Here is a 27,631-nt window from a genome sequence, read left to right on the forward strand (position 1 = left end):
GGCGGGCGGCCGAAAGGCGAGGGCGCGGCCCGCAGGTGAGGAGAGCGGCCCGGAGCGCGGCGTGCCGGGCGCTTCCCGGTCACGGAATCCATTACGCTGGAAAAGACCACTGAGGTAAACGAGTTCCAGCTTAACACTGAACACCGGCTTGTCAAACAGACCGCGGCGCTGAGTGGTGCCAGAAGTTTCTTCCACCACCTCCCTGGGTAGCCCGTCTCTAATCACCCTCTATGTGAAGCGTTTCTTGAACGTCTCTAGAGATGGTGATTCCACCACCTCCCTGGGCAGCCCGTCTCTAATCACCCTCTATGTGAAGAAATTTCTCCTAATGTCCAACCAAAACCTCCCCTGGCATAGTTTAAGACTGTGTCCTCTTTTCCTATTACTGGTTGCCTGGGGAAAGAACACGACCCCCACCTGGCTAGAGCCTCTTTCGGGGAGTTGTGAAGAGTGGTAAGGTCACACCTGAGCCTCCTCCAGGCTAAACACGCTCACTGTCCTCACAGCACCTGTGCTCCACTCTCCCCAGCAGTATTGCCCTTCTCTGGACCCACCCCATCACCTCGATACCCCCTCTGAATGAGGGGCCCAGAACAGGACACATCTCAAGGCGTGGCCCCACCAGTGCACAGCACAGGGGAGGAATCACACCCCTTGTCCTGCTGGCCACAGGCCAGGGTCCAACACCAGCAGCATGAACTGCTGCAGCAGCAGAGGAGATTCAGGGTGTCCCTTACACAGCTTGTATCATTTGAACAGTTCTAGAGTTGTGTAAATGCCTTTCACCGTAATATATTGATACAAATATGAGAAAAGAAATACCTACTCCAGTTTAGGTCCCTTACATGAATTAGTGCCATACATACTGGGGCCTCTGTAAAACTGCAACAGTTGGAAGTCATGCAGTTAAAATAATTTCACCTGATTTAGCTGAAGTACAGTCATTAGTAAATATTTTAACTTGTAACCAGCTTAAAAGAGCTGCATTAGTATACAGCTGGTTTTGCCTTTCAGAGTAATCTTGCTCCAGCAAATTAACCTTGAGACACTAAACTCAGTGCATGGTGACACAGTCCAACACAGCTACACAGCTTGTATCAGTGCACTTGCTGGGCATGTTCAAGGCAGTCTGTAAAACCCAACCAGATTACTTTATACACCCACCCTACAGAATTAAAAGCATCACAATTTCAACATCCCTAATTTGTTACCCTGAGCTGTGCCAGCTTTATCAGATAAGAGGTGTCTGCTCTGTTAACTAAAATAGAGGCTACACAGGATTTACCTTATAACTTGACAATATTATAAGTTTTACAATGAGTTATTGTTATCATCTGTTACTAAAGAGATACTGTCCAACCAGTTATTAAAAGAAGTGATAACTAAAGTATTTTTTTTTGTGGTTTAGAGGTACTTTTGCACATGTGAGTTACCTATGAACAGCCATAATAATTACATAAAGAGCAGTTTGGGGTGTTTTGATTTGTTGGCTTTTTTGTTTGGTTTGGGTTTTTTCCTGGCCTTTTACTACCATGATGATAAGCTTCCAACAATGTGGTTTTTCCTGTGTGGCATACAACTTAAACTTCCCTCTAAAAAAAATACATAACGATACATTTCATTCTTCTCTTCATGCAGTATTATCCTATTTCCTGGCTGCAGTACTGCATCAAGAGAAACTTCTTGTACACCATGGCTATTTTTGATCGCATTACCTTTTTCTGCCTTCAGTTTTAAACCTTTTCCTAACCTGTGTGTTCTCTTACATAGTAACATGCAAGGCCACAATTCCAGTCTGTTGCCCTTGTCATTTGTGTTCTTGTTTCCTCTCAGCTCACAGGAAAGCTGTTTAAATCTCTGTGCTGCATTGAACTCCAAATAACTCCTTTGAAATGTCTGCAAAGAGATTTCAGCAAAATGTCAGTGAAAGTACCCCCAATCCCAAAGAACAAAATTTCCCTACAATGTGGAGTGCAGTGTCAAGACCAGGCTACCCAGGTATCCTTTCTGTGTCTTGCTCCTCCCAATACATCTCTGTGTCTGGACACATTTACTGTCTCCCTTTGTGCCCAGCTGGTGACTTGCTTTGGGGCAAACCAGCTTTTTTTTTCCCCCCTATGTTTGCATCAAACCAAATACAAGGTGGTCTGAACACATGCCTGTATTCTGCAGTAAGAATCCTTGATAAAACTAATGCAGTAATAAATGAAATGTTCTGTCAATCTGTCATGTGAGGATTCAGCTTTTTTAAATTTCAGTAATAATTCTAGGTTTTATTTGTATTCAGAGAATATTTTGAAAGTAAGGCATTCTATTGGGCAATAATAAATTAAATATTCTGTCAATCTGTCATGTGAGGATCCAGCTTTTTTTTAATTTCAGTAATAATTCTAAGTTTTATTTGTATTCAGAGAATATTTTGAAAGTAAGGCATTCTATTGGGCACCTGACTTCACTTCTAAAGTTGTCTTTTCCTGCCATCCCAGTGATTCTAACACTTTATCTTTCCATCTTCTTATTACCAAACCCCAAAACGAACTTTAGGCTGTGTTTTATCAGAGAAAGAATTACAACAATCTAATGTCCTTCTTCAAAGTGGGTGCGGTGTGTGAACATCAGGGATGTTCTCTAGTGGTTTTCCTGTCCCACAGGTCAGGAGACAGACATTAAATGATCTCCCAAAACAGTCATGAAGCACCCTCCCAAACCATCCCTAAATGCTGTCATACTTGTTCACAGCCCTCTGTTAATCCTGGTACAACAACTACTTTAACATTCTGGCCCTCAAAATATCCTGTGGATGAGAGCAGCACTGGCATATTTACTGATGTTTTGGGTGAAGCAGTCTGTGTGCAATGAAGTACGTTAGAAACAATTTTCTCATCTGTCATGTCAAATACATTTTAAATCACTGTCTCAGAATAAGTCCATTAAAATGTAGCCTAAATCATACCCAAGCCTGTAAACTAGATTCTCTGTGTGTGACAAGACTATTTTAACAATTACACTGGACAGTTCAGAAAGGTATATTGAAGACATTTATAAAAGTGACCTTTATAATAAGTCAGATTTATCCTTGGTAAGGAATACTGAGCAAAGCTCAGCACTGCCAGTATTACTTTAGCATTGCAGGTGGGAGTGATTCTGAGAGCTCTCACAGTCCTCAGTGGCCCTGACCAGCCTCACCTGGGGCTTCCACCCACACCTCCTGCCCACGTGGCCCAGGTGCTCAATATAAGGTCAGTCCTGGATGGGAGGTGGTGATTCTGAGGGCTCTCACAGTCCTCAGTGGCCCTGACCAACCTCACCTGGGGCTTCCACCCACACCCCTGCCCACGTGGCCCAGGTGCTCAATATAAGGTCAGTCCTGGATGGGAGGTTTTTTGGCTCTGCTTTATTGATGCAAGTTTCTCTAGAAATTTGGGGTTTTTGTTGAACTTGTCTGTTCTCCTGATGCCTGTCTTGTAACTCTTGTTTGTGTACTGTAGGGTGGCTTCTGGGGTTTTTCTTGTTTTGCTGAGAGTGGTTTTGGTTGGCGTTTTGTTTTGTGGTTGGTTTGGGGTTTTTGGTTTTTTGGGGGTTTTTGGTGTTGGTTTGGGTTCTTTTTTTTGTTAAAATCCTTGGACTAGGGAGTATTCAAGTTTCTTGGTGTAGCTGGTTTTGGTATCCTACCAGTCTTATGAGGCAGTTTCTGTAGGGACCCAGTCCAGGCTTGTGGTTCTAATTCAGATGGGTTCTTTTTGTTCCCCTCTCTTTAGTTGCAATAAACAAGTGGGTTGTAATCTAGACTTTATATTATTGAAGTTGTAAGTTCTTCGTTTGAAATTTTTTCTTTGCTCTGCTTGACATCTCTTTAGGTGTTCATAGAAAGATTACTAATTTATTTGGGGTTTTTGTACTCTTCTCTGGATTATTATAACTTTATGCTTTTCAAAATCCATTGTAGCCCTCTCCAGTGTCTTTTTAGCTTTAATTTGTGAATCCAGTTAGTTCTCTAGCTGATCTCTGCTATTCTGATACTGAGCTGATTAATTTCTAATGGGTATTTTAATTTTCTCTTTGAGCCCCTCTTTACTAGCTAAAGCTTTACTAAAACCCTCAGCTATTCCTAAATGAGAGAATAAATGTACAGGGTTGACACTATTGGTAAGGAACATTCAAGACCAAGACTGCAGAAAAGAAAGAGTATTTTGGTACCTAAACTTCAAGGGAACAGCTACAAGAGAACGAAGGGTAGGATTTTAATTCAGCTTGAGTTACCACAGAAAATGTCAGTCCTAGCAAAGGTAATGGGACACAGTTTTGATGGTGTGGGAGGTCAGGAGAGCCAAGAACCAGAGTAGCATCCCTCACAGTTGTGTCTGACACAGCACCTGCAGTGGCAGGGTCATAAATTGATCCTGTAGTCAGTGTGTCTGGCTGCATTGAGCAGCCAGATTTTCTGATTATTTGTGTCATCAGAAAAATTCTCATTCCCTACCAGCAGTGTTTTCTGGAATGCTGTCCCTCAGAAGGGAGCCCAAGTGGCCTTTTAGTTATGCATCTCTGTGGCTTCTGATAAACTCATTAACACTTCTGTTTGCAGCTGAGCTACATTCTGGTCTGATGAACACGTCCAGGTTTTCAAGAATGCTCTAAGAAGGATCAGAAAATGAGCATGAGGACTGTTGTTCACAAACCCACATCCATCCAAGTGATAATTCTCAATATGAACAGTAAGTAATACAGAGTCTTTAATACAGGGATTCCTGAGTAGCAGTGTACATGCTTTGCCAGGTTTGTTTTCAAAAACACCTACTAAATTAGTATTGATTTTTTTAAAGTCTGACACTCTCTTGTTTTCTTGTCCATATCCAGAACATAAAGTTTGCTGTACAAATTTCACATGAAAAAACTATTGCAGTTTTAAAACCACAATTCAGCCTTCTAAATTGCTTGGCTATTACATGGTGTGATCCAAATTGGATGTGACTTGTATAGAATTATGCTGAACTTTTTGCTTTGTCTGAAATTCATATCATGCAGCCATAATGAGTATTTTTTCAATTGCCTGTATTTTCAGGATGCTGATAAAGCACTGGAACAATGCCAGGTATTTTAGGAAATGCATTGCTGTTTCCCTGGATCACCAGATGTTACAATACATTAACTCTGTTTCCGGAATAAAGAGTAATTTTTATGGTTTCTTTAACTAGGGTGATTCAGTGTTGGACAACAATCTTTACCTTTAAAATGAGAGATGTTGTTAGCACCTTACCTAATACTACATTTTATCTAAATTATTTGTTTGAAGACATGTAACTCTGTTTCCTTTTCCTTGTATGATCTCTTTCAATGCATGGTAAGAACTGTGCCCCATTTTTATCAATTTGTTATATTCTTCAGAATTATTGGTTATTTATGATTTCTAGCTGAAAAGTCTTTAAAAAATGAAACGTAGACTTGGATGTATTTAAATGAATCCAACATGTGCATTGAATCTCTGTGGTACCAGAGGACAGAGCTGTAGCTGACACAGGATTATTTCCTGCTGGAGTTCTGCCAAAGAAAAATTGGTGTCATTCTCACTATTCTTTATTGCAAGTCTCCTCTAATGTGTGTGTTTAATAAAACAAACATCTGGGCCCATAGGGTAAACTCCCTGTGTACCAGCAGTGTAACTCTTCCAAATCAATTTTTATTTGCAAACTTTTCACTCAAGCAAAACCATCCTAAAGTATCTGCTCTGGGGCTGTGTGCTACTTTAGTGCTACTTTAGCACTGCTTGGGTGAGGGTCCATGCTGAGGCAGAGTCCCCAGGCAGATGCCAAGGGGAGCTGCTTTATTGCAAAAAACCAGGCCTTTTCAGGCAGTCAGCCCATTATCAGTTATGTAGCTTTGAAGCTTAACAAACATAATTCAACCAACCACCGTACATCACGATGTGAACACATGGTGGTTATATAACTTGGTTTTATACCTCTAATTCAGCTGAGTCTCTTTCCCAAAGTCCTTTTCTACTTAGCCAGAGTAACAGGCCTGAGCCATGGTTTTACAAGGCCTTCCTTTTGTGAAGTTGTACTTGTCAGTAACACGTGGGGTTTGAGGAGCTGAAGTACTAGATAAGCTTTGTTCCTTCCTCTGCTTCCCATTCAGTTGCTGTTCTCTTTATGGCCACACTGGGATTTCCATGGCATGGCCCCAGGCTTGTGCAGGCCGCCAGCACTGCTGTGTCTCTTGATCTCCTCTGGAGAGCCAAGGAATGAAATCACAGGAAAATGGAGCTGTGTTTTGGGATGGTTACTTCTAAGATAAGGCATGTGGTAGGTCAGAGTACAGGAAGGCATTTGTCATCTGTGCTGTCAGGAAGCTGCTTACATTGATTCCTCAGTCTGTTTCTTCCTGGCTGTTTCTGGTGCTTTCCCTTGTCCTTGTACCTTGATGCTTAACAGCTGGAGTGGGTGCTGCACTCAGGGTAAGGTGAGCACTGAGCTGTGAGCAGGGGCAGGTGGGCTCATGTGTACTGCACAGGCTTGTGATCCTGGCCTTTTCCACAGCCAGAGGGAAGCCCTGCCAAGGGCTCTGCTATAGCACTTACTGGCCTTAGTTTAAACTAACTTTTCACACACCTGAGATCCTGGTTGGGTGTCTTTCCAGATAGCTGTATTCCTGTTGGGTGTCTTTCTGGGTTTTTTTTTTTGTTTTGTTTTAGTGAACCAAATCCTCAAACCTGCTCAAACAGTAGTAGCAAAAATACTTTTTTCCTTTTTGTTGAGCAGTGTATGTACATAAAAGCGTAAGTTTCATGTGGTAGAAATATGCCAGGGCTCTTGCTCAATGGTATTTTACTGTATTAATGACAAATAGTAAAATCTGAGGGGAAAAATAAGGGAGAGGGCAAAATATAAGGAAACTTCTTCCTTGTAGCTGGTGGCAATGCTTTGAATAGCCTTGAGCTCTGAAGGAGATGGCAGTATGTGGGCAAAATTTTGCTCCATAAACAAAGTGGTTGCATAGAACTAGACAGCGGGTAACTTGGAGGATAAAAAGAGTTACCATAAAGGCAGTAGATTTTTGAGAATCTGTCTTTTCCAATAAAGTCTTAGGTCAGTTTATCAGTGCTATCTAAATGGGTGAAAAATGCAACATTATAAAAACCTGATGAAGTAGATCGGCTTTTACAAGGTCTGTGTGGGAAGAGAGGAGCCACTTCTGCCATTAAGTAGGAGACTACAATTATACATAATTGATAATTCTGCATAATGTGTCTTAAGGGTAAGTGTGCATGTGGAGTCCTTGTCTGGCAGTGCTGAGCAAGCAACCTCTACCTGTGTGCATGTTCTTTGTGCACATCAGGATGGCCTCTATTTAACTGAAGTGATGTCTAGATCTTGCAGCATTCTTGTTTGCAGAGGCATTTTCTAGACATTTGTGCTAGTGCTGTTGTTTCTGCTTCATGCTCTAATCAGAGCACGTCATTTTGTTCATGCATATGAAACCAGGTTTATAAGAATAACAGTCTCAACCAAGTAATTAATAATTTCTGATTATGATTGTCAGGTTCATATATAATTGTCTTTTTAGCCATGGGAATAGCAAATTAATTTTCCCTCAGCAAAATGAAAAATTTGTACTCTTTGTAAGAGAGCACAGACAGCACATAATTAATAAAATATTCCATGTCATTTATATTTCTATAAAAATAGATCAGTACATCTTTTTTGTGTCCTATGAATTCTTATCTTAGGCTGTTTTGAAAGTAAGCTGCCTTTTCTGTGACTTCATTGATAAATCTCTTAATTGTTGTGGTCTTTTGTTGATGTATTAGGTCAATAATGATTGAACAGCCTTTTAAAAATTACAACAGCAGTTACTAATGAGAACTGTACCACTTGAAGCATGCCTGAGATCTGAGGGCAACATAAATCAGCCATGACTCTAGATTTTATGCCCTGCTGTGTGACACCTTTGGACTTTCTGGTTTTGGGGCATGTTTTAGCACTCGGGGTTGGCCTCATTTATGTTCAGTTGTCCCATCTCCTGCTGGGTGGTGGGAAGTCAAGGATGGCTGGCACTGCTCCTTCTTCCATGCTCTGCTTCAAGCACAGGTCCCCTCTATTTCTCTAGGAAGCCCCCCTGCCAGCCCTGAGCTGCCATCTACCCCCTTCTTGGGACATTATTCCCTGGAAGGGGCCGTGTCCATTGCTTTTGTGCTGCTTGTAATGCAAATGAGCTGGGGTGCCCTGGAGCAGTTCATGTACCCAGCTATACCACTAGAACAGGGCTAAGCATTCCCCAACCTTTTCTTTTTCATTCTAGAGATCTCATAACAGAAGAGTCTTTAAATCTACTAATTGTAATCAGGGCTTGTGTATTTGGCAGTTTTCCCTTACTCCCTGACCAGCTTTACTGTTTCTGCCAAGCCACCCCTTCCTTCCCACAGCTGAATGCTTTGCAAGGCTGGGCCTGAGACAGCTTGTCCCAACTCTGGAAAATGGACCCATGGATTTCTTCCTACAGATATAATGAATTCTACAAAATTATTTGCTCGTTTTGGATTGTATTTATGACCTCAAGAGCAAAATTCACTGTTTAGTGCAGACCTGCATTCCTTCCAGAATGGGTTAGTCTTCATTGTGCTATATGCTCCTCCTCCTTATCTTGCAGAAAGGGGGAATGAGAGATCTGGAGCTTTTGTGTGGATAAATCCCTGATGTTTTACTTGCTGGAATGTATTGCATATGAGCATGCACTATTACACATTTTGTGGTCAATTGCTAAGAAAAAATGTATCCCAAAGCATGGGAGCAGTGCAAGTTCTCTTATATCACTCTACCCTTGTGCTCATGAAGTGTGTTGAGGGATTTCTTAAGTGTAGTACATCTTTTTTAATTATGAAGCATGAACTGAGACTTCACTGGGGTGTGTATCCTGATTGGAACTTGGTGTCATTCTTAGGTTTTACATGCCATTCTGCAACCTGCATTGTGCATAGCAGGCTTTAGTGTTTGTATTTTGTTTCAAGTACACTTGCAACAATTTGATAATTTAAATAAAGCACAAAGCAAGTTCTTTGCCTTTTGACTGCAGTAGGTGTCTGTGGGCATGTGTGTGCATGTACATGCCTACCTCATTTACCAAAGAGAAGCAATTAGTAGTGACCTTGGTGACTTGGGCAGAGGTGTTTTGGTTTTTTTCTTTTAACACAATGCAGCAGATTTCAGTCAGAGTTAAACTCGAGGTGGGAACTGACATATACTGCTCATAATTTTGTTTCAACTTTGCAGGCAAGGTTATTTATAGATAAATAATTTCTAGTGAGGTGAAAGTGTAGGCAGAGGTAGAACTCAGAGCTGATTTGGGGATTTTTCTTTACTTTTGAATGAGGCTAATCTCTCAGTGCTTGGCAAGGCCAGATCCAGGCACAGGCAAAGGAGACAGCAATAGGGATGGCAGAATGGGCTCTGGCAAAGCCCTGAAAACCAGCCTGGCAGCTGCTGCTGCCAGCAAAGGGGATGAGAATGTATGAAACAATAAAGTCTTGAAACAGCAGCTACTTCAGGAAAAATGGGTCATGTGAGCCTTTGCTGGATCCTGCTCACTTTTTTGTGGCAGAAAAGGCCAGCTCTGTGTGTAATGTGTGCACTTCATCCTCAGGGTAGTTTGCTCATGCTGATAAGAAGCCTTGAGCCAGCCCTGGTGGTTGGCTTGTACTCGCTGTGTCTTCCAAATAGAATGCATTCAATCACTCATTAGCCACTTCACAAATCAAACAGATTCTGCTTTAAAAACAACTATCAGGAAACTATTGATGAGTAGTGGCAGACACCCATGGATATTTACAGACAGGCAAAAACTTAGATCCACATGAAATGAAATATGAAAAATGAGCAGAACAAGTGAGGAGAAACTCATCTGTTCCAGCAGAGCAGCAAGTTGTGGGCTCTTACATGGTGTGCAGACAGAAGTGGCAAGATGGAGAAATACAGGAGAGTGGTCCAGGTGTCAGGGTTGTGGAGAATGCTCCTGGGCTTTTGTGGGCCTTTGTGAAGGGACCTAGAAGCAGCCAGTTCTGAATTGGTGGAGGAAGTGAGGGATAGAGAGTAAATCTGTGGGATAGAGAATCAGTGTATGAATAATCAGTCATTAATAAGTGTTACTTTTACTTTTCCAGAATTCTGTCCAGAAGAAATTGTAATAATGTCTCCAACTGTTGCTGAGTCCAATGAGTAACTTTCTCCAGTGGCATGCTTCCAACCATTCTTGTCTTCTGAGCTTTCTGAGATGGAATATGCTTCCCTTGCCCAGAAGTGTCATCTTTTTTGTAGCCACTAAACTGGATTTCCATGTAGGAGTCTAGACTGTAGATTCTCCCAGATATCTAAATAAATGACAGAGACTTACTTAGACCATATTAGGTGAAGCCACCTCTTTTAGACAAATACTGATGGATTTAGCAGGAATGCTGCTGCACCAGGGGCAAAAATGAGTTTCCCCTCACTATTGCTCTTTGAGGAATGATACTGAAGTGCTACAATGTACAGCATTCAATATCTGGGGATAACTCATCCATGCAGTTAAATGTCAATTGATCTATGTGTTACATGACTCAAAACCCCCCTACTTTGTTAAAAGTATTTTTCACAGAGCTTCAATAACTATTGGCACCTTTAGATCCCTTTAGTATTTGTCAGGATTTCTTTGCTTTGCCTCTTCCTACCACTCTGACAAAGCTCTGTGTGTCAGATTGTTTTTCTAGGCCCTGATTCAGCAGCCAGCATCAGGATTGAATGGCTCAGCAATAGCAGCATATTCAGAGTTGTGACTGTGGCAAGAGTGAAAATGAAAAACTGGTTAGGTCTATAGTGGCATCCATTTTCTCAGAGGAAAAACAGTCCAATGGGCAAGGATCAGTTTTCTAAAGGAGCCCATCACCTAAAAAGGCCAGTAGAAACCTGCTGCAATTTTGAAATAGCTCCAGTCCTACCTGTCTGTGAAAAAGCTATTTTTTAGCTGATTGATGCTGCACCTCTTGAAGCTGATGGCACAAATCCTGCTGGAATCTGTGGGGCAGGATTAGGCATTCCCACAGCTTGCTGGTGAGCACTGGCACTCTTGCTGTACTGACACAGTGAAGTGATGAGGCAGAGCCCTGTTTTGTGGCCAATAGGCACTTATGGTGCTGCTGAGTTAAGGCCATAAGATGAGGTAGTATCTGAACCCTGCCTGCCAGACATCAGTTCTCTCTCTGGGCAAGCATTTAGGGAATCTTAAAAATGGCTGGCATGGTGCTGAGGCAACAGCTACGTCCAGGATGAATTGTCCTGTTTATCAGGTGTTTTTTAGAGAACTGGGGGCTGTAACCTTCATGACACAGAGCTGGGCTTTTTCCTTTCACTGCTCCTGAGGCTGCCAGGATAACCTTATAGTTAGGCAGTTGCAGTACTGCAGCAAGCAGAACTAGACACTACTACTAAGTGTAAGCATCCTGCCTCTTAGGAATGATTTTGGCATTCCTTCAACAGAATGTAACAGTGCCAGTTACAGATAGCACAAATTAGAAACACATCTTGCACAGAAATGTTTTGTATCCCTTAAGTGTTTAATTAAATTGTATCCTAATACAAATTTACTGTAGCAGTTCTAGTTGAATTTTACGTAGTGTTACTTTATGTTCATAGAATTGGAATGGTTTGAATATTTCTTAACCACCTAGGGAGGAAGAAGTATCTGTCCTGCAGCAACAGAGCAGGCTCTGTAGCTGTGCCAGCCTTTGCCCTCAGAAGCTGGCATGCAAGCTTTGCAGACATCTCAAGCTTTCCTTAGCAAACAGGACTGGAACTTGTTGTGTATCATGCATATCTGGGGGTAGGAAGGAAGTAGAAAGGGGAAAAAAGACTTTTTTTCTAAGTCTCTTGTTTGACAAGAGACTTAAGTAATGAGTTAGGTAAAATATGAGAGATTTTTTCTGCTTCTTGCCTCCTTAAACAGAACTTTTCTCATTGTTGACTGCAGCCCAGGAGTAACAGATGAGAAAAGGGTTTATAACTGCACTTCATGTACAGGTTTAGCAACCTGGAATCCATTTTGTAAATGTTATGATACTCTTATCTTCCACAGTCTTGCTAAGTTAATGCAGTTTTGTGCACTTCTGTTCCTCAAACACAGGGAGGAGGAGGGGAAGGCTGTGCAGTGCTGCAGCTACAATGTGGAGTCATCTGTGGCACAGTGATAGCAAGAGATGTGTGTGCCCCAAACACACAGCAGAAGGGACAGCTCCTCCTTTGCCTAGGAGAGTAAAAGGAATGTCCCTCACACCCTGGGAGATGGGAATGTTTGGCTGCATCTCTTGAATATGCTTGCAATGGTTGTATCTCCCTCCTGTGAGGCAGATAGTGGCCTCATTTAGAATTGGCCAAGGAAACTCCCCAGAAGACAGAGGTTGGTACTTGCTTTACCACTTTGAGAGTAACTGCAGAAGCAAGCTGATGGGGCTTTCCTTGAGAACTCGGTCTCTTCAAGTAACAGAACCTGTTAGCTGTAAGTAGGAGCAGCCTTTTTGTGTTAAGCTTTACAATATAGAATCATCTTATACTTGATGTTCACCCTTGTTTTCCTCTCTTTTTATGCTTTGCACTTTGGTAAGGCAGATTTCATTTGCTCAGCTGACAGGTCTCCAAAGCTGGGCTTGCAATCTGTTGTAGGTAACTGCAGAAGCAAACTGATGGGGCTTTCAGTCTCTTTAAGTAATAAAGCCTGTTAGCTATAAGTAGGAGCAGCCTTTTTGTGTTAAGATTTACAATATGGAATCATCTCACACTTGATGTTCACCCTTGTTTTCCTCTCTTTTTATGCTTTGCACTTTGGTAAGGCAGATTTCGTTTGCTCAGCTGACAGGTCTCCAAAGCTGGGCTTGCAATCTGTTGTGAGCTAATAAGAGCAGCCAAGGTCTTGCATTACCATAATGCTTTTGTGTTGAGGCACTGCAGGGTACAGGGACAATGATTAGCAGGTACTGAGGTAATGCCACCCTCAGACAGGGGGGCATGTGCACAGGTCTTAAGTGAGTGTTTCAAGGGGTGTCAGAAAATTAACAATGACATGCAATAAGGGGTCAATCCAGGATGCAGCCTGCTCACTGTTGCTTCCCTGCTTGTAAGATAGGCAGTGTGACCTCAATGCAGCCATCTTCAATGCTTATTGCTTCATTCCCCATCCTACTCACCCAGGATCTATCAGGCCTCCACTGGGACTCGCTTTTCACTTATCTGAGAAAGCCATAAGTCAGATTTCCACCTGAACTGAGATGGGGAAAAAATGCTTCTTCCAGTGAAAAAGGGGAAAGAAATGAGGGTGAAATGGAAATGCTATAGTGACTAAGTGCTTGAACAAAATGAAGGTACTTCTGTGTACATGAAGGGCTAATGTTAGTGGGGAAATTTCATTTCAAGATAGCATCCAGTTGTATTGCACCAGAATAAAGGAAACTGAGGTGGTGAACATAATTTTTTTAGTCAAGATCAATAAAATAATTTTTACTTTCACCTCAAAGTTTAATTTCAGCTCAGGTCTGCAATGTTCCATGTAAGTAACTGGCTTTCTTACTTGAATTTAGGGAAAAGACTAACCCTGTAATACTTGTCATTTAGGGGTAAAGAAAAGGCTTTGACAGGGCTGGTCCCTCTGTCCCTCCAGTTACCAGAGCCCCATCCATGCAGACATACAGGTGCTCCTTTAAGTCTCAAAGGCTGTGCTGCTCAGATATCAAGGAGGGCAAGGCCTAGGAACTGAAGATTTGGTGGCTTTCTACACACCCTGATCAGTGGCTGGAATTGACAGTAGCTTGTGAGGGATATTTTGGTGTCTTTTCATTAAGTACCAATTTACATTACAATACTCAGATGGAGGAGCTTGGGTGAGCTGTGTCCTGACTAAAAGTTGGGGAAGGGGTTGGAGAGAGCTGGCTGGTTGACCAGATGTAGCTGGGGAAATGGTGTGTGCCTGAAATCACTGCATGTTTTGCTGTGTATTTTAGTGAGAACTGAACAGCCAAGGGGATGAATTCAGGAAGGTGTGGAATTGCCTGTGCACACAGACTTGAGTGCAGAACTGTAAAAGCACCTGAGCTGTAAGTGCAAGTCCCATAATTCAGATGCTATTTAAAATCTCATTTCAAGAGACCCTGCTGAGTGTTTATTCCCATCACTGAATGTGTAAGTACATTTTCAACTCTGTCACTGCACGCTTAGGTCTGCTGTGCTTTCCCTTCCTGAAAACAACTGTAAGCACTTTTCATTGAGCTGCTTTGCTTAGGTCTTATTGAAGGACAGCAGAAATCCCAATCAGCTTAGAGCCCACCAGATGTGCAAACCTCCCCCCTGTGCCAGCCAGCTTGTCCCACTGCAAGAGAGCTCCAGTATTTTAGTACAGGTACAGTCCAGCCCATCACAAGATGTTTCCCAGTTGTGTGAGACTGGTGGTGTGCAAGAGCATTGAGTGCTGGGGTGTGCAAACCTGCCCCCTGTGCCAGCCAGCTTGTCCTACTGCAAGGGAGAGCTCTCCAGTATTTTAGTACAGGTACAGTCCAGCCCATCACAAGATGTTTCCCAGTTGTGTGAGACTGGTGGTGTGCAAGAGCATTGAGTGCTGGGAAAACAGCTATAAACTGGTTACAGTTGGAAACAGCAAATATATTAGACAAGGAATGGGGGAAGAAAGGGGAGAGCATAACATTAGATTTTCTATGCATTTTTGACTTTGTAAGGAGTCAGTTTCAACTTTATAGTTTTGCAGGGAAATTTGTGCTGCTTCAGAAAACTTGGTCACAGGGTAACAGGGTCTACCAATCTCACAACTCAAAATCCCTTTTTGGCTCTTGGACAGATTTTGCAGATGTTTCTTGTGTGCTTAGACACTGCTTCTGCTAAGCAATTCACTGGGGGAATAGTATCCTCCTGCCCAATATTGACAACAGCCCTTGCAAAGAGGGGAGCTATGCTAATCACCAGTTCTGGGGTTTTCCATGTAGAATGTTTGAGGGAAAATAATCCCAAACAAAATCCATGAGGTAAGGTGCATTTTGTTTATACTCACTGTTTGGAGTCATGTTAACAGTGAACAGCTCTCAAGTTTTTGTGGAGACTCTAATACTGGGACACAAAGTATGTTGTGTTACTAGAGCCCTGCTCCACACCTCAAGCAAAGCTGTGTACTGGGGAGTGTTTCCCCAAGAGGAAGGAGAGAGAGCATTATTTCAGAGAGCATGGCTAGTTCTGTGCTCCTGCAGTAGCAGGTTTACTTCCCCTGTGGTAACTCAGAACTGAGTTTTTCACCTCATGAAGTAGTAGAAAGCTGGAATTTTTATCTGCATTTCTACAGCTGACTTGTCAAAAGCTGTTGTAATTAAGCTCACACATATCAGAGCCAAAAATAAATAAAAAGCATGTAGCAGGTGGTACCATGCATGTACATCTAATTGCAATCTAACAATCTGCAAGCCAGCTACCAAATAGTGAGGAGTGAGATCATAATTTGGGCAGAGAAGGGGAGCAAAGACAATGGGAAAGCAAGAGAAATAGTTTTTTTGGCTCAGGAAATTGGTATCTTTGTATCTTTATAGAGGAGAGGAATGAGTGTAACTAAGAGCAGTGAGTTTTGATATCATTTTGTTTTTGAAATGTTGTCCTCTTGACTCATCACTGTCTAGAAACACTGGCTATAGATGCCAGAAATAGTGGGGGAATGATGGCATGTCTGGTTCATGGCTCAGTACAAGCAAACCTGATGGATCTGTCAGGTGAGATGCAGCTCATGGCTCTGAGGATCACAGAGCAGTTGTGGGTCTGCTCCTGGGCCTCCTCTCACTGTGTGTGTGTGCTCACACCTGTGTTGTGGGGATCAGATTGGGAACAGCCCTTCTCATTTCCTCATAAAAGAACTTTCTTAAAGCACTGGGGTTTAAAGCACTCAAGTGCTCCAGTGAATGTCCAGGATGGATAGAAGGACTAATGTGGGTAACTGGAGTTACAATTTGTGGGCTGGATCAGAGGAAGTGTGGTGTGTATTTGACAGGTGATTCTCTTCTCAGTTGTGCAGTGAAAGTCTGGAGTCAGCAGAATTACACAGAGGTGAAGCAAGCATGACTGAGAGGAGGAAGCCTATTCCCAGCTGTTTTCCCTCCAGAGATCTGATGGTGATTTATTTTAGTGCTGTTTTCCACTGATTCCCCCCACAAGGCATAATTTGTTTGCATTTTCTGTGATCAGATCAATCTTCCCTCTTATTTTCAGCTATTCACTGATAGTAATCCTCAGTTAGTTCTTTCTTTTAATGCTATCTTCTTGTACAGATAAACCATAAAGCATTTCTTTGCCTGGAGGTTATGTGCTACTAACTTAAACTGATTTAGGAAATGCTTTTCCAGAATTTCACTGGGCAGTACACTGAAGGCATTTTGAAAAAATATTTAAAATTAAAGCATTCAGTACAATAGCACAAGCCCAAGAGTGCTTTTCTCCCCTTGTCTGGTACTCCTTTCAGTGGGTGAAATGTACTCCTGCATGCTACCAATAAGATCATATCCCTCTGAAACCATCCTTGAAGGGCTTCTATCAAGGTAAGTGTCATAGCAGCTCCCTGTTGCCAGGGCAATACTTCAAAAATGAGAAGAGAAATCTACAAACCTATAGCTTATTTGCAAGTTTCCTTCAGAAAACTTCATCAAGCTCAGGGTCACTGAGGTTCCTCACAACTTCTAAGGGGCTTTGGCTTAGATCTAAGCTCAAGCAGAAGAGATCTGAATTATGTTCTTAGAGGAGGACAAATTGTTGACAGGTAAAGTCAGGCTGCTGTTGATGACTTTTAGTTTACGTGATAGAGCTGATCTTTGAATGGATAATGTGGGTTAAGTATTTGGGGGGCTGAATGAATCACAATCTTCTTTGCTTTAGGGAAGTTGCTGAGCAGTAAATTGCCAAGTGTAATATTTGAATTAGTTAAGATCAGTTGTTCTTCCCAGTTTCCACTGAACACACATTGATCACAGTAAATAGCAATTAAGAGCAATCAGCACAGAGTGAGGGTGCTGCTGCCATGGAGCTCAATATTAGGAATAATCAAAACCAGAGTACTGGGCTTATTAGTGCCTGGGCCATTTGCTGGCCTGCAGTTTGCTGAAGAGTTCTGCTTAATTAAAAGCAGCAGGGACAAGTTGATGGCTTTGTGATCTTCGCCCTACAGTCTGAGAGTGCTGCTGGGGCAGACACTGCTGTGGCACAGGCTAGAAGAGCAATCTCAGCCTGGAGGGCAGAGATGAGATTTTCTCTGTGAAACAGCAGCTTTCAGGTGTGTTTTGCCCTAGAGACACATGAGAGGGGCTGGTCCCTGCCCTCAGCTGATCATCTGCATAATGAATTAATGCCAGGGACAGAAAAAGACTGCTGCCAAGGAAGTTTCTAATTTATGAATGTGGGAGGAAAATACAGAACCTGCTGGATCACCTGGCTGGTTTCACACTCAGCTCTGAGGATGGTGCTGCCCATCCTAAAGGAAGAGCTGTGCTTCCCCCAAGTACAGCCTGGAAAAGGTGTCCTCCCCTCATGCCCCTCCTTTCTTCTCAGTGATCTGCCTATGCTAGAAGCATTTTCCAGAACTTTCATTGTATTTGTTGTTTTAATTGAGACAAAATAATGGTGAAAGATATTTGTAAGTGCCAGGAAACAGGAAAGCATCTTCTACTTTACACGCTTGGGCAGCAAAAAACCCCACAAGTGTCCTAACAGCTGAAGTATTGGGTTCTGTTTTGGGTGTGTGAAGCCTCCAGTGAAACACTACAAGTAAATTGCAGCCTGTTTTAAGCATTTGGGCTGGAGGAGGTTCCCATGACACAAGTGCCATGTGTTCCACATTGCCTGCTCCAGCAGGAGCCTGCTGGCCCTGGGGGATGAGAGAGGGAGGCTGAGACAGGATTTAAACTTCAGGCTTGCTTCAGGGAATGAAAGGATGGGGAAGCCAAACAATAAAGGGTTTAATTTTGTCCTCCCCACTTAAGCAAAGCTGCTCACCATGAAACAATTTTTACCAAGTGCCAGAGAATCTGTTGTAACCACATGAGCCTATTTCTGCTTTTCCAATGGGAATGTGTGTGACAGCAATAAATGCAAATTATTTTTCTTTGTACAGTAATATCTGGCCATATGTTTAAACTCTGTGTTTAGTAGCAGTAGTTAAACAGTTTTTCTCATGCCTAGTGATGCCTGATTTGGAAGTAATTTTGTCAAGGAAAATCCTTGCATTTCTGCCACTCTTCTTGCTTGCTGCTGTGAGCCAATGTTGTTCTCCTAGCACTTTTAACCTAATTTCCTACACATCTCTGGTTGTAAACCATTAATAGCAGATGTTTAACATGGGAATTCTGGGGTGTGATCCACAACATGCACCAGAGCTGCTGCTTTATCCCAGGATATAATTATAGTATCCTGTAACTTTTCTTCTAATTTTCCTTTAATTGAAATTTCAGACAATCCATTTCCTCATGGTAACAAAACTGTCACTGTCTGTTTTCACCCTTTGTGCTCCCAAAGGCCAAGACCAGCACCTCCACAAAATCCTGAGCCTTTTCCCAAAGCTGCCTGAAGTGCTCTTTACATTGATTCCTGGAATCAGATTCCTCTTACCAGTATCAAGTTAATTAATGGATTCCCCCCCACCCCCAATAGTATAAGGAATTGTTGTTCTCCAAATATTTTTTTGGGCATTAGGAGCTCTGAGATAAGAGGGGTAATCATAAATCATGTGTGTGAAACTTTGCAGGTCAGGGCCATAGCAGTAATGGAAAGTACAAGTGGAACACTGTCTCATTTCTGAAAATACTCCTACAGAAACACAACCGAGGGGACAGAAAGCCACAGTCTAGAAATGTGGAAATTTTAGAAAAAAACCTGGTTTTTTTGGTAAACAGAAATGCTGAGGACAGCCTGAGGGTGAAGAGTCTAGCTTTGAGCTTTGCTTTGAAGGTTGAACTTCAGTGTACTAAAAGCAATATCTGTTTCTTAATGAGATGCTGCTGGTTAGTGAGATTACTCTGAAATGTATTCCACTTCAAGGTATGACTCTCATGGCTACATGTCCTACCCGTCAAGCTATTGTGGCCAATTTCACCAGTGTGCTGTGCCACCTTCAGGTAGAAGAAATGTTCAACTAAATTTGACTCTTCAGAGGAAAAAATTACTCTTCAGTTGTTGGTGAGTTTTCCTTGTTACTATTAATGACTAGGTCAGGCTGCCTGGAGTAGCAGCAGACTTGCCCAACCTAGTTCTTGACCTGCCTCCCACTGGAAATGGGCTGGGGCCAAGGGAGGAACAACAGAGTCCCCACACACAACTCCATCCCAGTATGAGTGCATGGCCTGCAGGCAGCTGCACTTGTTGTTAGGGCAGAGCTCAGAAATCTCCTCCTGCAGTGACAGCTCAGCCTTTGTAGCCCATGGCATGGAAAAGGATGGGAAGTGATGTTTGCCAACACACCTGTTTTTGAAGTGTTGAACACTCCCAGTCAAGACCCAGCATGTCCTGATGAGGTGAATTATCCTTTTTGAAATGTCCTTGGCTTGCTGCCTTGTTCCTTCTCATGAGCCCTTGTGTAGCAGCAGGCTGCTGCTCCAGCACAGGCACATCATCTGGTGCCTTTATCTCCTTTATCACCTACATAATGTAGGTGCAGGGCACACTGCAGCCAGCCAGGAATCCTGAGAGCATGGATTTCAGCAGCATTACAGAGAGATCCTTCATCTGTTTTTAAGGTTGCTTTGGATCTCTGCTCTTTGGAAAAGGACTTCTGTGGGTGTGACTGGACAGAGAAGAAGTTTATTAAGAAGTTCTTGTTTAATAAAACCTGCCAGTAAGTGTTTTGCAGTGCACAGATGAACCCTGCCATACTTTTGGAAATCATTATCACCTTTTACAAGTTTCTGCATGATTACAGGAGTATTAGGGGCACAGTTGTTGAGGAAACTCTCAATATTATTTGTGCAAGTCATGGGGCACACCATGTGGTGTCAAATTTGACAGCTTTAGCCTTTTATCTTGAAGAAAGATGGCAATCAGGGAAATCCTAGGAGTTACTGTTCCAAAGAATAACTACTGACATTGTAATACCCTGGTTTAGGTGATAGTAGTAGATAATTATCAGTTTGCTGACTCATATAGTCTTCCTTTGAGGCATGAAATGATGTCTAAAATGATAAAAAAAAATGACACATAGATCCATAGCTTTTCTCTAATTTGACTTTTTGAAATGGAGGTAAAAAATGCCTTCTTTGCATGGACAAATATAGATTTAGTTTCCTAATACACAGTCCTGGCACTGTTTTCTCCTTCATTTTCTCTTTTACTTTGATATGCGTGATCCATACTGATTTTAAGATTTGTGGAGACTTTATTTTGTTTCTTTTTACAAAGGCTCATTTTTATTTGAAAACAAAATTTATTTGCAGCTTATTCAGCAACAAAGTTTTCTTCCTGACTGGACATCCTTCAGCTCTATTGGCAATATTTATTCCCTGGAGGAACATGAGACACCCTGATGCTTCACATTGATGGCCAGGGGCACCAGCAGCCTCCTTTTGAGTACCTGAGCCCTTTTCCATTTTGAAGTTTAAGATTAATCACTGCAAATCACTGAAAGGCACTGCACTGAAAGGCAGCAGTTTGCCAAGCCTTGGCTGAGAGTCACACATGCCTTCAAAGTTGGAGCTGTGTAACACAACTCAGAAATCCCTGCTCTTTTTTTTTTCCCCAGAAGCAAGTAGTCTTTCTGCCTATTTTTTTTTTAATTAAATAATCCCACTTTCTTTTATCTTCTTCCCTCAAACTAGTTCCAGTCTTCTTTAGCATCCTTTCCATCAGCATACCTAAACTGCCCAGGCTGTCTAGTGAGCCTCTGTTCCTGGGAAATCTGCTCCACTTTGCTGTTGAATTTTTATCCTGGTTGTCTATCTGTAAAAATTTGCCTTTTTGGGAAACTGGCTGAGTGGGATTAGGAACAGCATACCTTTCCTGGATTTTTGCATGGCAATTCTCAGCTTCTCACAACAGGGCTATGTAATATGCTATCAAGAATGAATTCTTCAGTTCATACTTTTAGATTTTTACAGTTCACACTGCTGTGACACAAGGTACTTGAGATACTTGGCATAAAATCCCCAAGTGCCTGAAGGGCCCTGCAGCTCCTGAGTTCTTGCTGCCAGCACTTGTGCATTTGTTCATTTAAAGGAGCATGGACATGTCTTGTAAAGCTATGCATAAACTTGTCTTCACTGATGAGACAAAAGATAAGCTACTCTGTGATACAAAAAGAAGAAAGGTCAAGTTGTCAGATTAGTTTTGCTGAACTTCTGTTACTACTTTGTATTACTATGAAAGAAATGCAGAATGATTTGGCCATTGGTTTAGGCCAGAAATTGTGAACAGTCTGCTAATAGATATCTTTGACATTAGTTGAAGTGACAGGAAGGAATTAATGCACTATACAATGTGCTATATTAATGATACCAATCTTTAAAACAAAAATGTTTCTAAGTGCTTAGTTGATTGGAGTCTTCTTTCAAGAAGCTACAGCTGAGTTGCTGCTGCACTCTTTAGGAAAATAAAGCTGAACTGGATTCTCTATTCTCTTAAAAGTTTGTGGAAATTTGGAATATTTTAGGTAATAAAATGCACAGCCATTGCTGTTGCTTTAACAGCGGTGAGCTGTTCTGTGCTGTCTCATCCAGGGCTGACATTCACATCTCCCCTTTCACAGCAGAGACAGAAGTTTTGGCTTTTCTCTTTCCAGTCATTTTTCCCCTCCGCTGGTGCACGTTCTCCAAGGGCTGTCAGCTCCTGCGGTTCTCCTGCCTCTCTGTCCCCTGTAAACCACTGAGGGTTCTCCTCGCAGTTCCAGGCCCTTGACCCAGCCAGCTTGAACCCTGTTTTGGACTCTAATGTCTTACCCCGCAGGGGTGGGGCCGGTCGGGGCCGCCCGCTCCCGCAGCCCGAGGTGGGCGAGGCACGGACAGACCTTTCCCGAGCCGGGCCACCGTGCCCAGGGAAGTCCGAACGGCAGGAGAGAAATCATATCAGTATCACACGAAGGAGAACTCCTGACTTTCTCCCCTGTTGGTAGGAAATTCCATTTCTTTACAGCCCCAGCCCAGATCCCAGGGTTTCACCTGTTGTTGGTACAGGGGTTGTAATAAAGACTTTCCACGAATTATATCCCGTTTAAAAGTGGATTATTGTAGGCACATTTTTTATAACAACAGGAAGTCCTGTTGGCAGCATATTTTAATTATGCTCTGGAGCTAATCAAGGAAAGGATCTGTTCTGAACACAGGAAGCTATATATACACATTTGAGTGCCTATTTCCACGGGGCAGATACAAGTGCTGAAGTGTTGCTGAACTCCCAGCACATGAGCAATCTGTTAGATGTCTATAAAGTTCATAGGAAGGGGAGGATCCACCACCCCGGGTCAGGCACCTGCTTCCTCTCTGCAGTCACTGGAGGGAGACAGGCAACTGTGATCATGAGACTCTGATCACCTCTGGGGAAGTCCAACCCCTTTTCCCTGACGGTAGAGAAGAGTGAAGAGACTCAGCAGAAATCACATACCTATAACAGGGTAGCTATTTGATTTCATCACTGCCTGATGCCAGCTGTGAACTTAGTCACCTGAGGCTGGTTGCCATGATTGCTGTATATGAGCAACTTCTGTGATCTGTTACTGAAGGCAATAAGGTTTCCACTAAAAAGTGCCATTTCCTTTATTTTTCTCCACGTTTAGAGTTATTTTTTTCTTTGGTATTAAAGGCAGAGATGCATAACACATAGAACAAGCCCACTTACTCTTTGGAAACTGTATGGTGTGTAATGCATGATACATGGTATGGTATTGCCTGGTCTGAATGGATACCAGCTATAAGGTGCACATACTGCTTCCTAAAAGAGAGCATCCCAGCATCTCCAGGATCTCCTCTTAGTACTCTGCTGTAAAGTCTCATAGGCTGGAGAAAGCACTAACCCTCTCCAGAAGCCTCTAAATTAGATTGGAGATTATTTGAAGCACACCTACATCATCTAAGTAAACTGCACAAGCTCCTACAACTGAAATGTCACTGGGATGTTTGGGGTGTCCTGAACCTTTGTAAAAAGCATGGCAGAAAGAATTTTCTCAGATTTTAATCACCAGGAGATTTTATGCTAATGAAGCCTAACTGGTATAAAAAAAGGAGAGAAGCAGGGCTCACACCCAGGACATGTGTGTACCCAGCTAAATCTTTCAGCAGGTTCAAAATGTTCCCTGCCCCTGTTGCCCACGGGATTTATTTTCTCTGAGCACATCTCGTCTATTTCAAGCACTCTGTAAACACGCACTTCAGCTCTTCAGCGGAAGAGGGGAAGAAGAATATTGTTTGTCTACTATCCCTGTCTTATAGGCTTCAGATGAGTATTTAGCCAACCAGTTTGGCAGGCCTTCCTGGCTTTGCCTTAAAGATTGTTACTCGTAGCTTGCAGAATAATTACAGAGTTGCAGAGGTCCGTTCATGCTCTGCTGCCTTGGTGAGGAAGTTCATGGATCCCACCTGGCTTTGGGCAGGGTCTGTAAAGCGTCCCGTGGGCCTGGGTGTTTGAAATGCTGCTTTTCAAGGTGACTTGCCAAAGCATTTCGTGCCTTGTCTTTCTCCTCGCTGCACCTGCATTCGCTTTTCTGTTGCTGCTCAGCATCAGTAATAAGAGCGCTGTGTCAGGGTTCCGTGTTCTTTGTGAGTAACGAGGGGGTGGACACACATTCAGATGTAGAAGGCAGCAAAGTTCTCAAATGAGCTTGAAAACTGCAATCCCCACTTCCTACTGCTCTACCGCTGGAAAGCTGCCAGGATCTCCAGAAGAAAAGAATCCCCAAGACAATGTTGCTTTTGTCCTGGGTTTGTTAGTTATCTCGAAACACCTCGGGACGCCTCTGTAAGTAGATATTAATCAAAAAGAACCTGGACGCAGGGAAAGGGCAAGGGGCTGGGGCCGGGCGCGGGCAGCCCCGTCCCCCCGCGCTCGCAGGCGAGTGCCAAGCGCCGGGAACATCCGCTGCTCTGCGGGGGCGAGAGAAGACGGTCAAAAAGCTCTTTCCCGTGAGAGGCCCCTTTGGCAAGTCCCTCCCCGTTGCTCCGGACATGGTCCCGGTGCCCAGCAGAGTGCCTGCAGGGTAGCTGCGGCGCTGCTCTCCCTCCTCTACCCCCCGCAAGAGGAGGTGCGGGCGGCAGCCCCCGCCCCTTGCCGCGGCGCGCCGGGGAGGCGCCCGGCGCGGCTACTAAAGGGCCCGGGGCGGGCTGCGCGGGGCTGCTCGAGCTGCTGACACCGAGCCCGGCTGCTGCAAACAACACGGCTTGCGCTTCTCAAGGTGCGTCCTCTGCGAAGGGAAAAGCACGGTAGGGATTATGCGGCAGGGACGTTTTCCTCTGGTAGTGACTCGATGCTGTTTTCTCTGTTTAGTGGCTTAGTTCTGTTCTTGTACCGTTTGATTTTGCTAAAGGTAGTGAGTGTGCTGAGCAGGGGCTCTTTTGATCATGGGCTTGTGCTAGTCCTGCCTTGAATGACACCCTTGTGCCTTGCTTGGCTGTAGTGTGTCCAAAAAGGATGTTCATGTACCTTTTCCTCTCTGTGTGTCTGCAGGTGGATTTCTCCTTCAAACTTTTCCCCTTTTGAGGACCTCCTGCCCAGCTACAGTGATGTGGTTGTTGGAAAAGATCAGACCATCACATGAAAATGGAAACCTCCCCAGCTCTTCCTTCCTGGGACTGCCACAAAGCCAAAATCTGCCAGAAAAGGCCCAGCTGAGGGCTGCTGCTTTTCCAAATGTGATCACTCCTGACAGAATCCCTGAATTCTGCATTCCCCCCAGGCTGACCAGCTCTGGCTCCATTAAGGGCAGTGGCTTCCACCAGGATCACAGCTCAGTGGATGCAGCTCTTACTTCTGATTATAGCCCCAGCTCTTGCCCACATCTCATTCAGGTGGAAAGTGTTGAAGAGGAGATCTCAGCCCTGGAGGAAGAAAGCACCAATGCAGACCCACAGTCCCAAGCAGCGCTGTCCCTGCCCCACTTTCCCAGAGCCTCCACTTCCTATGGCTTCTGCACTTTGCTGGAGAGTCCCCACACCAGGAGGAAGGAGTCCATCTTCCATGGTGATCCACGTGCGGCTCTGCCCAGCCTGAAGCTGTCTCGATCCAGGGCTAACACCTTCAGTGGCAAAGGCAGCATGTCTAATCCCATTGCTATCAACTTTGCTTCTGTGAGACTGCCACCCAAGCATCTCACTCTGCACAGGCAAGGTGCCTGTGACAGCGACACTGCCTCTTCCAGTGATTCCTCTCCTTTCAGTTCTCCACTTCTCAACAGGTCACCTCCCAGACCCTGCTCCCTGATCAAAGCACAAAGTCAGGAGGGATTGCTCTGCAGAGCACTGAAAGACAAAAGCAAACACAGTATGCCCAGGAACAATTCTCTCTCTACAGAGGACAGCAGCTCCACTGATAACAGCCCCAGTGCCATCAGGAGGTCCTCTGAGGGGCTGCTTGGCATACGGGGTTTTAGCACCTCCTGTTCTCCCCTGTTTCCAGTGGACCTGAGCTGCAGTCGGGAGAGGCTGGTGGGAGAGAGTACTGTGGTAATGGACAAGGGAGGCATGTTGAGGCTGTCAGCTGAGTACTGCTCAGAGAACGAGAGGCTGCGGATCCGCCTGATCAGTGCTGAGGGTTTATATGATGACTCTGTAGAGCCCAAAACCATAAACTGCTGTATCTCCTTCTCTCTGGTGCCAGGGAAAACACAGAAGCAGAGAAGCACAGTTATAAAGAGAAGTAGAAATCCCATCTTCAATGAGGACTTCTTTTTTGATGGCATTGCAGAAGAAGAGCTGTACAGCCTCTCTGTCAGGATGAAAGCAACAAATAAAGGGTGCAGTATGAAACGGGATTATACCTTAGGAGAACGGGAATTGTCTTTAATGAGTATGTTGGCAGTGTAGTGCTTCAAATATTCAAACAATTTGTCTTCTGAAAGTTTTCTACTAAATAAACTTTTAGGTTGACTTTTATGTCGTTGGGCTGGTTTTTTAAAGAATACTTAAAAGCACTACCTTGCTTGGTTTTACTGTCATGCTCTTGTGCCTTGTTTTGCTGTTTAACACTTCAAACTGAGATATTGACAGGAGAGGGGAGAAGGGCTAGTTTGCCTTTATGATAAAGGATTAGACTGTTACCAAGTCAAGGCTGTCCCTGTTTATGGCTTTCAGGCCATAAACTTCAGGTGGAAATGTTTTTCCCTCTACCTGGTCCCTAAGTGGCTAACAGTCTGTGCACACACTATTGCTGCTCCTTAGTACAACATCAGTTCAATGGACCATTTTGACAGCACTCATATCTGCACAAATGAATGTTTTAATGAGCCCAGTGTTCGGAGGGAGAATGAGGTCTTTTACAACAGGTGGAGTTGGATTCCCAAAGCCGGTGTAAGTTTGTGTTGAGGATAACAAGATCAGCTTCTGAGCAGCAGCTAAAAGCCACTGGAGGCAGGGCTCTCTTTACACACACCTACAGTATCACACTTGAAAAGCCTGGGTGAGGTTGCAGCACGGTCAGCATCTCTTTTACCTTCCCTTTCCATGGTCGGTTTCACAGCCCACAGAATCAAGTTGCCAGGTAATTGCGTTTTGATCAGGAATGTTCCTGAGAGCCACAGCCCTCAGCAATTCAGCTATTGAATCCTTTGTGAAGCAGATAAGATATCAGTGCAGCAAGGACAAAGGACAGTTTGGGACCTCGGCACTGAATTCCCGCTTCAGCTAATGACTTCATGCATACCTTGCTCAAGTCATTGTCATACAATTAGTGCAATCAATCTATCCTGTCACCAAGTGGTGAGTGGCTGAAGCACTTGCTTCAGTGCCAGGGGAAACGGGAAACACAAAAGTGCAGAACTCCAGCATGCTTGAGACCATCTTCCCTTTTTTTTAATTTTTTTTTTTTAATGAGGCTTACTTGGGGCAGGGTAAAATGGATAAATTAGTGGGAGGAGGCAAAAGTGTCTTGAAAGTCCAGGTGTGTTGCTGCCTCCCTTGAATAAATTGCAGGCTTCATTACATGAAGGCAGATAAGCCTTAATGGAGCATCAATCCATGCAAGCAAGGGGCAGAGAAAACAAAGGTTTACTTTTGTGTTCCCTTTGAGACTGTAGAAATGGGGCCTTCCTAGTGTCCAAATACACATCTTAAATGCTATTTCACAGAGATTTTAGCAGGATCTCCCTCTGGCCTATTCTGGCAAAAGTCTGGTCTGCAAATCATGGGACTGCTCACAGGGAGACTGTGGTATTCCTTGGACAATGAATAACTTGATTCTGTTTCAGAAGGATAGCAGAAAATTCCTTCTGATAGTGGAAAAAGCCCAAAGGATGTTAACTGTGACCACAAGTGTTCAGAAATGCCTGCTGCTAATCCTTGATCCAACTCACGTGAGATGCTTCTAAAAACAGAATCCTTGTACAAAGGACAACTCACACAGGTGAATGGCTGGGTGTATTCCCAGCAGCCAACTGAAATAAAATGGAATAATAATCCCTT

At 43.6% G+C, this 27,631-nt stretch overlaps 1 protein-coding gene across 7 annotated transcripts; it reads left to right on the forward strand.

Moving 5' to 3' along the window:
• The first annotated feature begins 249 nt into the window (after window positions 1–249).
• LOC120508863 (C2 calcium-dependent domain-containing protein 4C-like) lies at window positions 250–26,107 on the forward strand. 7 transcript variants are annotated; one of them, XR_005629109.1, is made up of 4 exons: window positions 250–1,998; window positions 4,586–4,715; window positions 19,083–19,220; window positions 19,778–19,890. XR_005629109.1 is itself a non-coding variant. In XM_039722851.1 (4 exons), exon 4 carries the CDS (start codon window positions 24,740–24,742, stop codon window positions 26,036–26,038), a length of 1,299 nt encoding a protein of 432 aa, XP_039578785.1. In that variant the 5' UTR covers window positions 250–1,998; window positions 4,586–4,715; window positions 10,154–10,327; window positions 24,684–24,739; the 3' UTR covers window positions 26,039–26,107. The 7 variants fall into 7 exon arrangements, 5 of the variants coding, with proteins under 5 accessions (XP_039578785.1, XP_039578788.1, XP_039578789.1 ...); XM_039722851.1 differs by lacking the exons at window positions 19,083–19,220; window positions 19,778–19,890 and adding exons at window positions 10,154–10,327; window positions 24,684–26,107; XR_005629110.1 differs by lacking the exons at window positions 19,083–19,220; window positions 19,778–19,890 and adding an exon at window positions 5,063–5,370.
• The last annotated feature ends 1,524 nt before the right edge of the window (window positions 26,108–27,631 follow it).

The sequence above is a fragment of the Passer montanus genome, unplaced genomic scaffold (genome assembly GCF_014805655.1).
Source record: "Passer montanus isolate IOZ18808 unplaced genomic scaffold, ASM1480565v1 scaffold5, whole genome shotgun sequence".
Taxonomy (NCBI): Eukaryota; Metazoa; Chordata; class Aves; order Passeriformes; family Passeridae; genus Passer; species Passer montanus.

What these genes read in the sequence shown, in the direction of transcription:
- LOC120508863 (XM_039722851.1), top strand. Translation starts at nt 24,740, where the DNA reads ATGTGGTTGTTGGAAAAGATCAGACCATCACATGAAAATGGAAACCTC.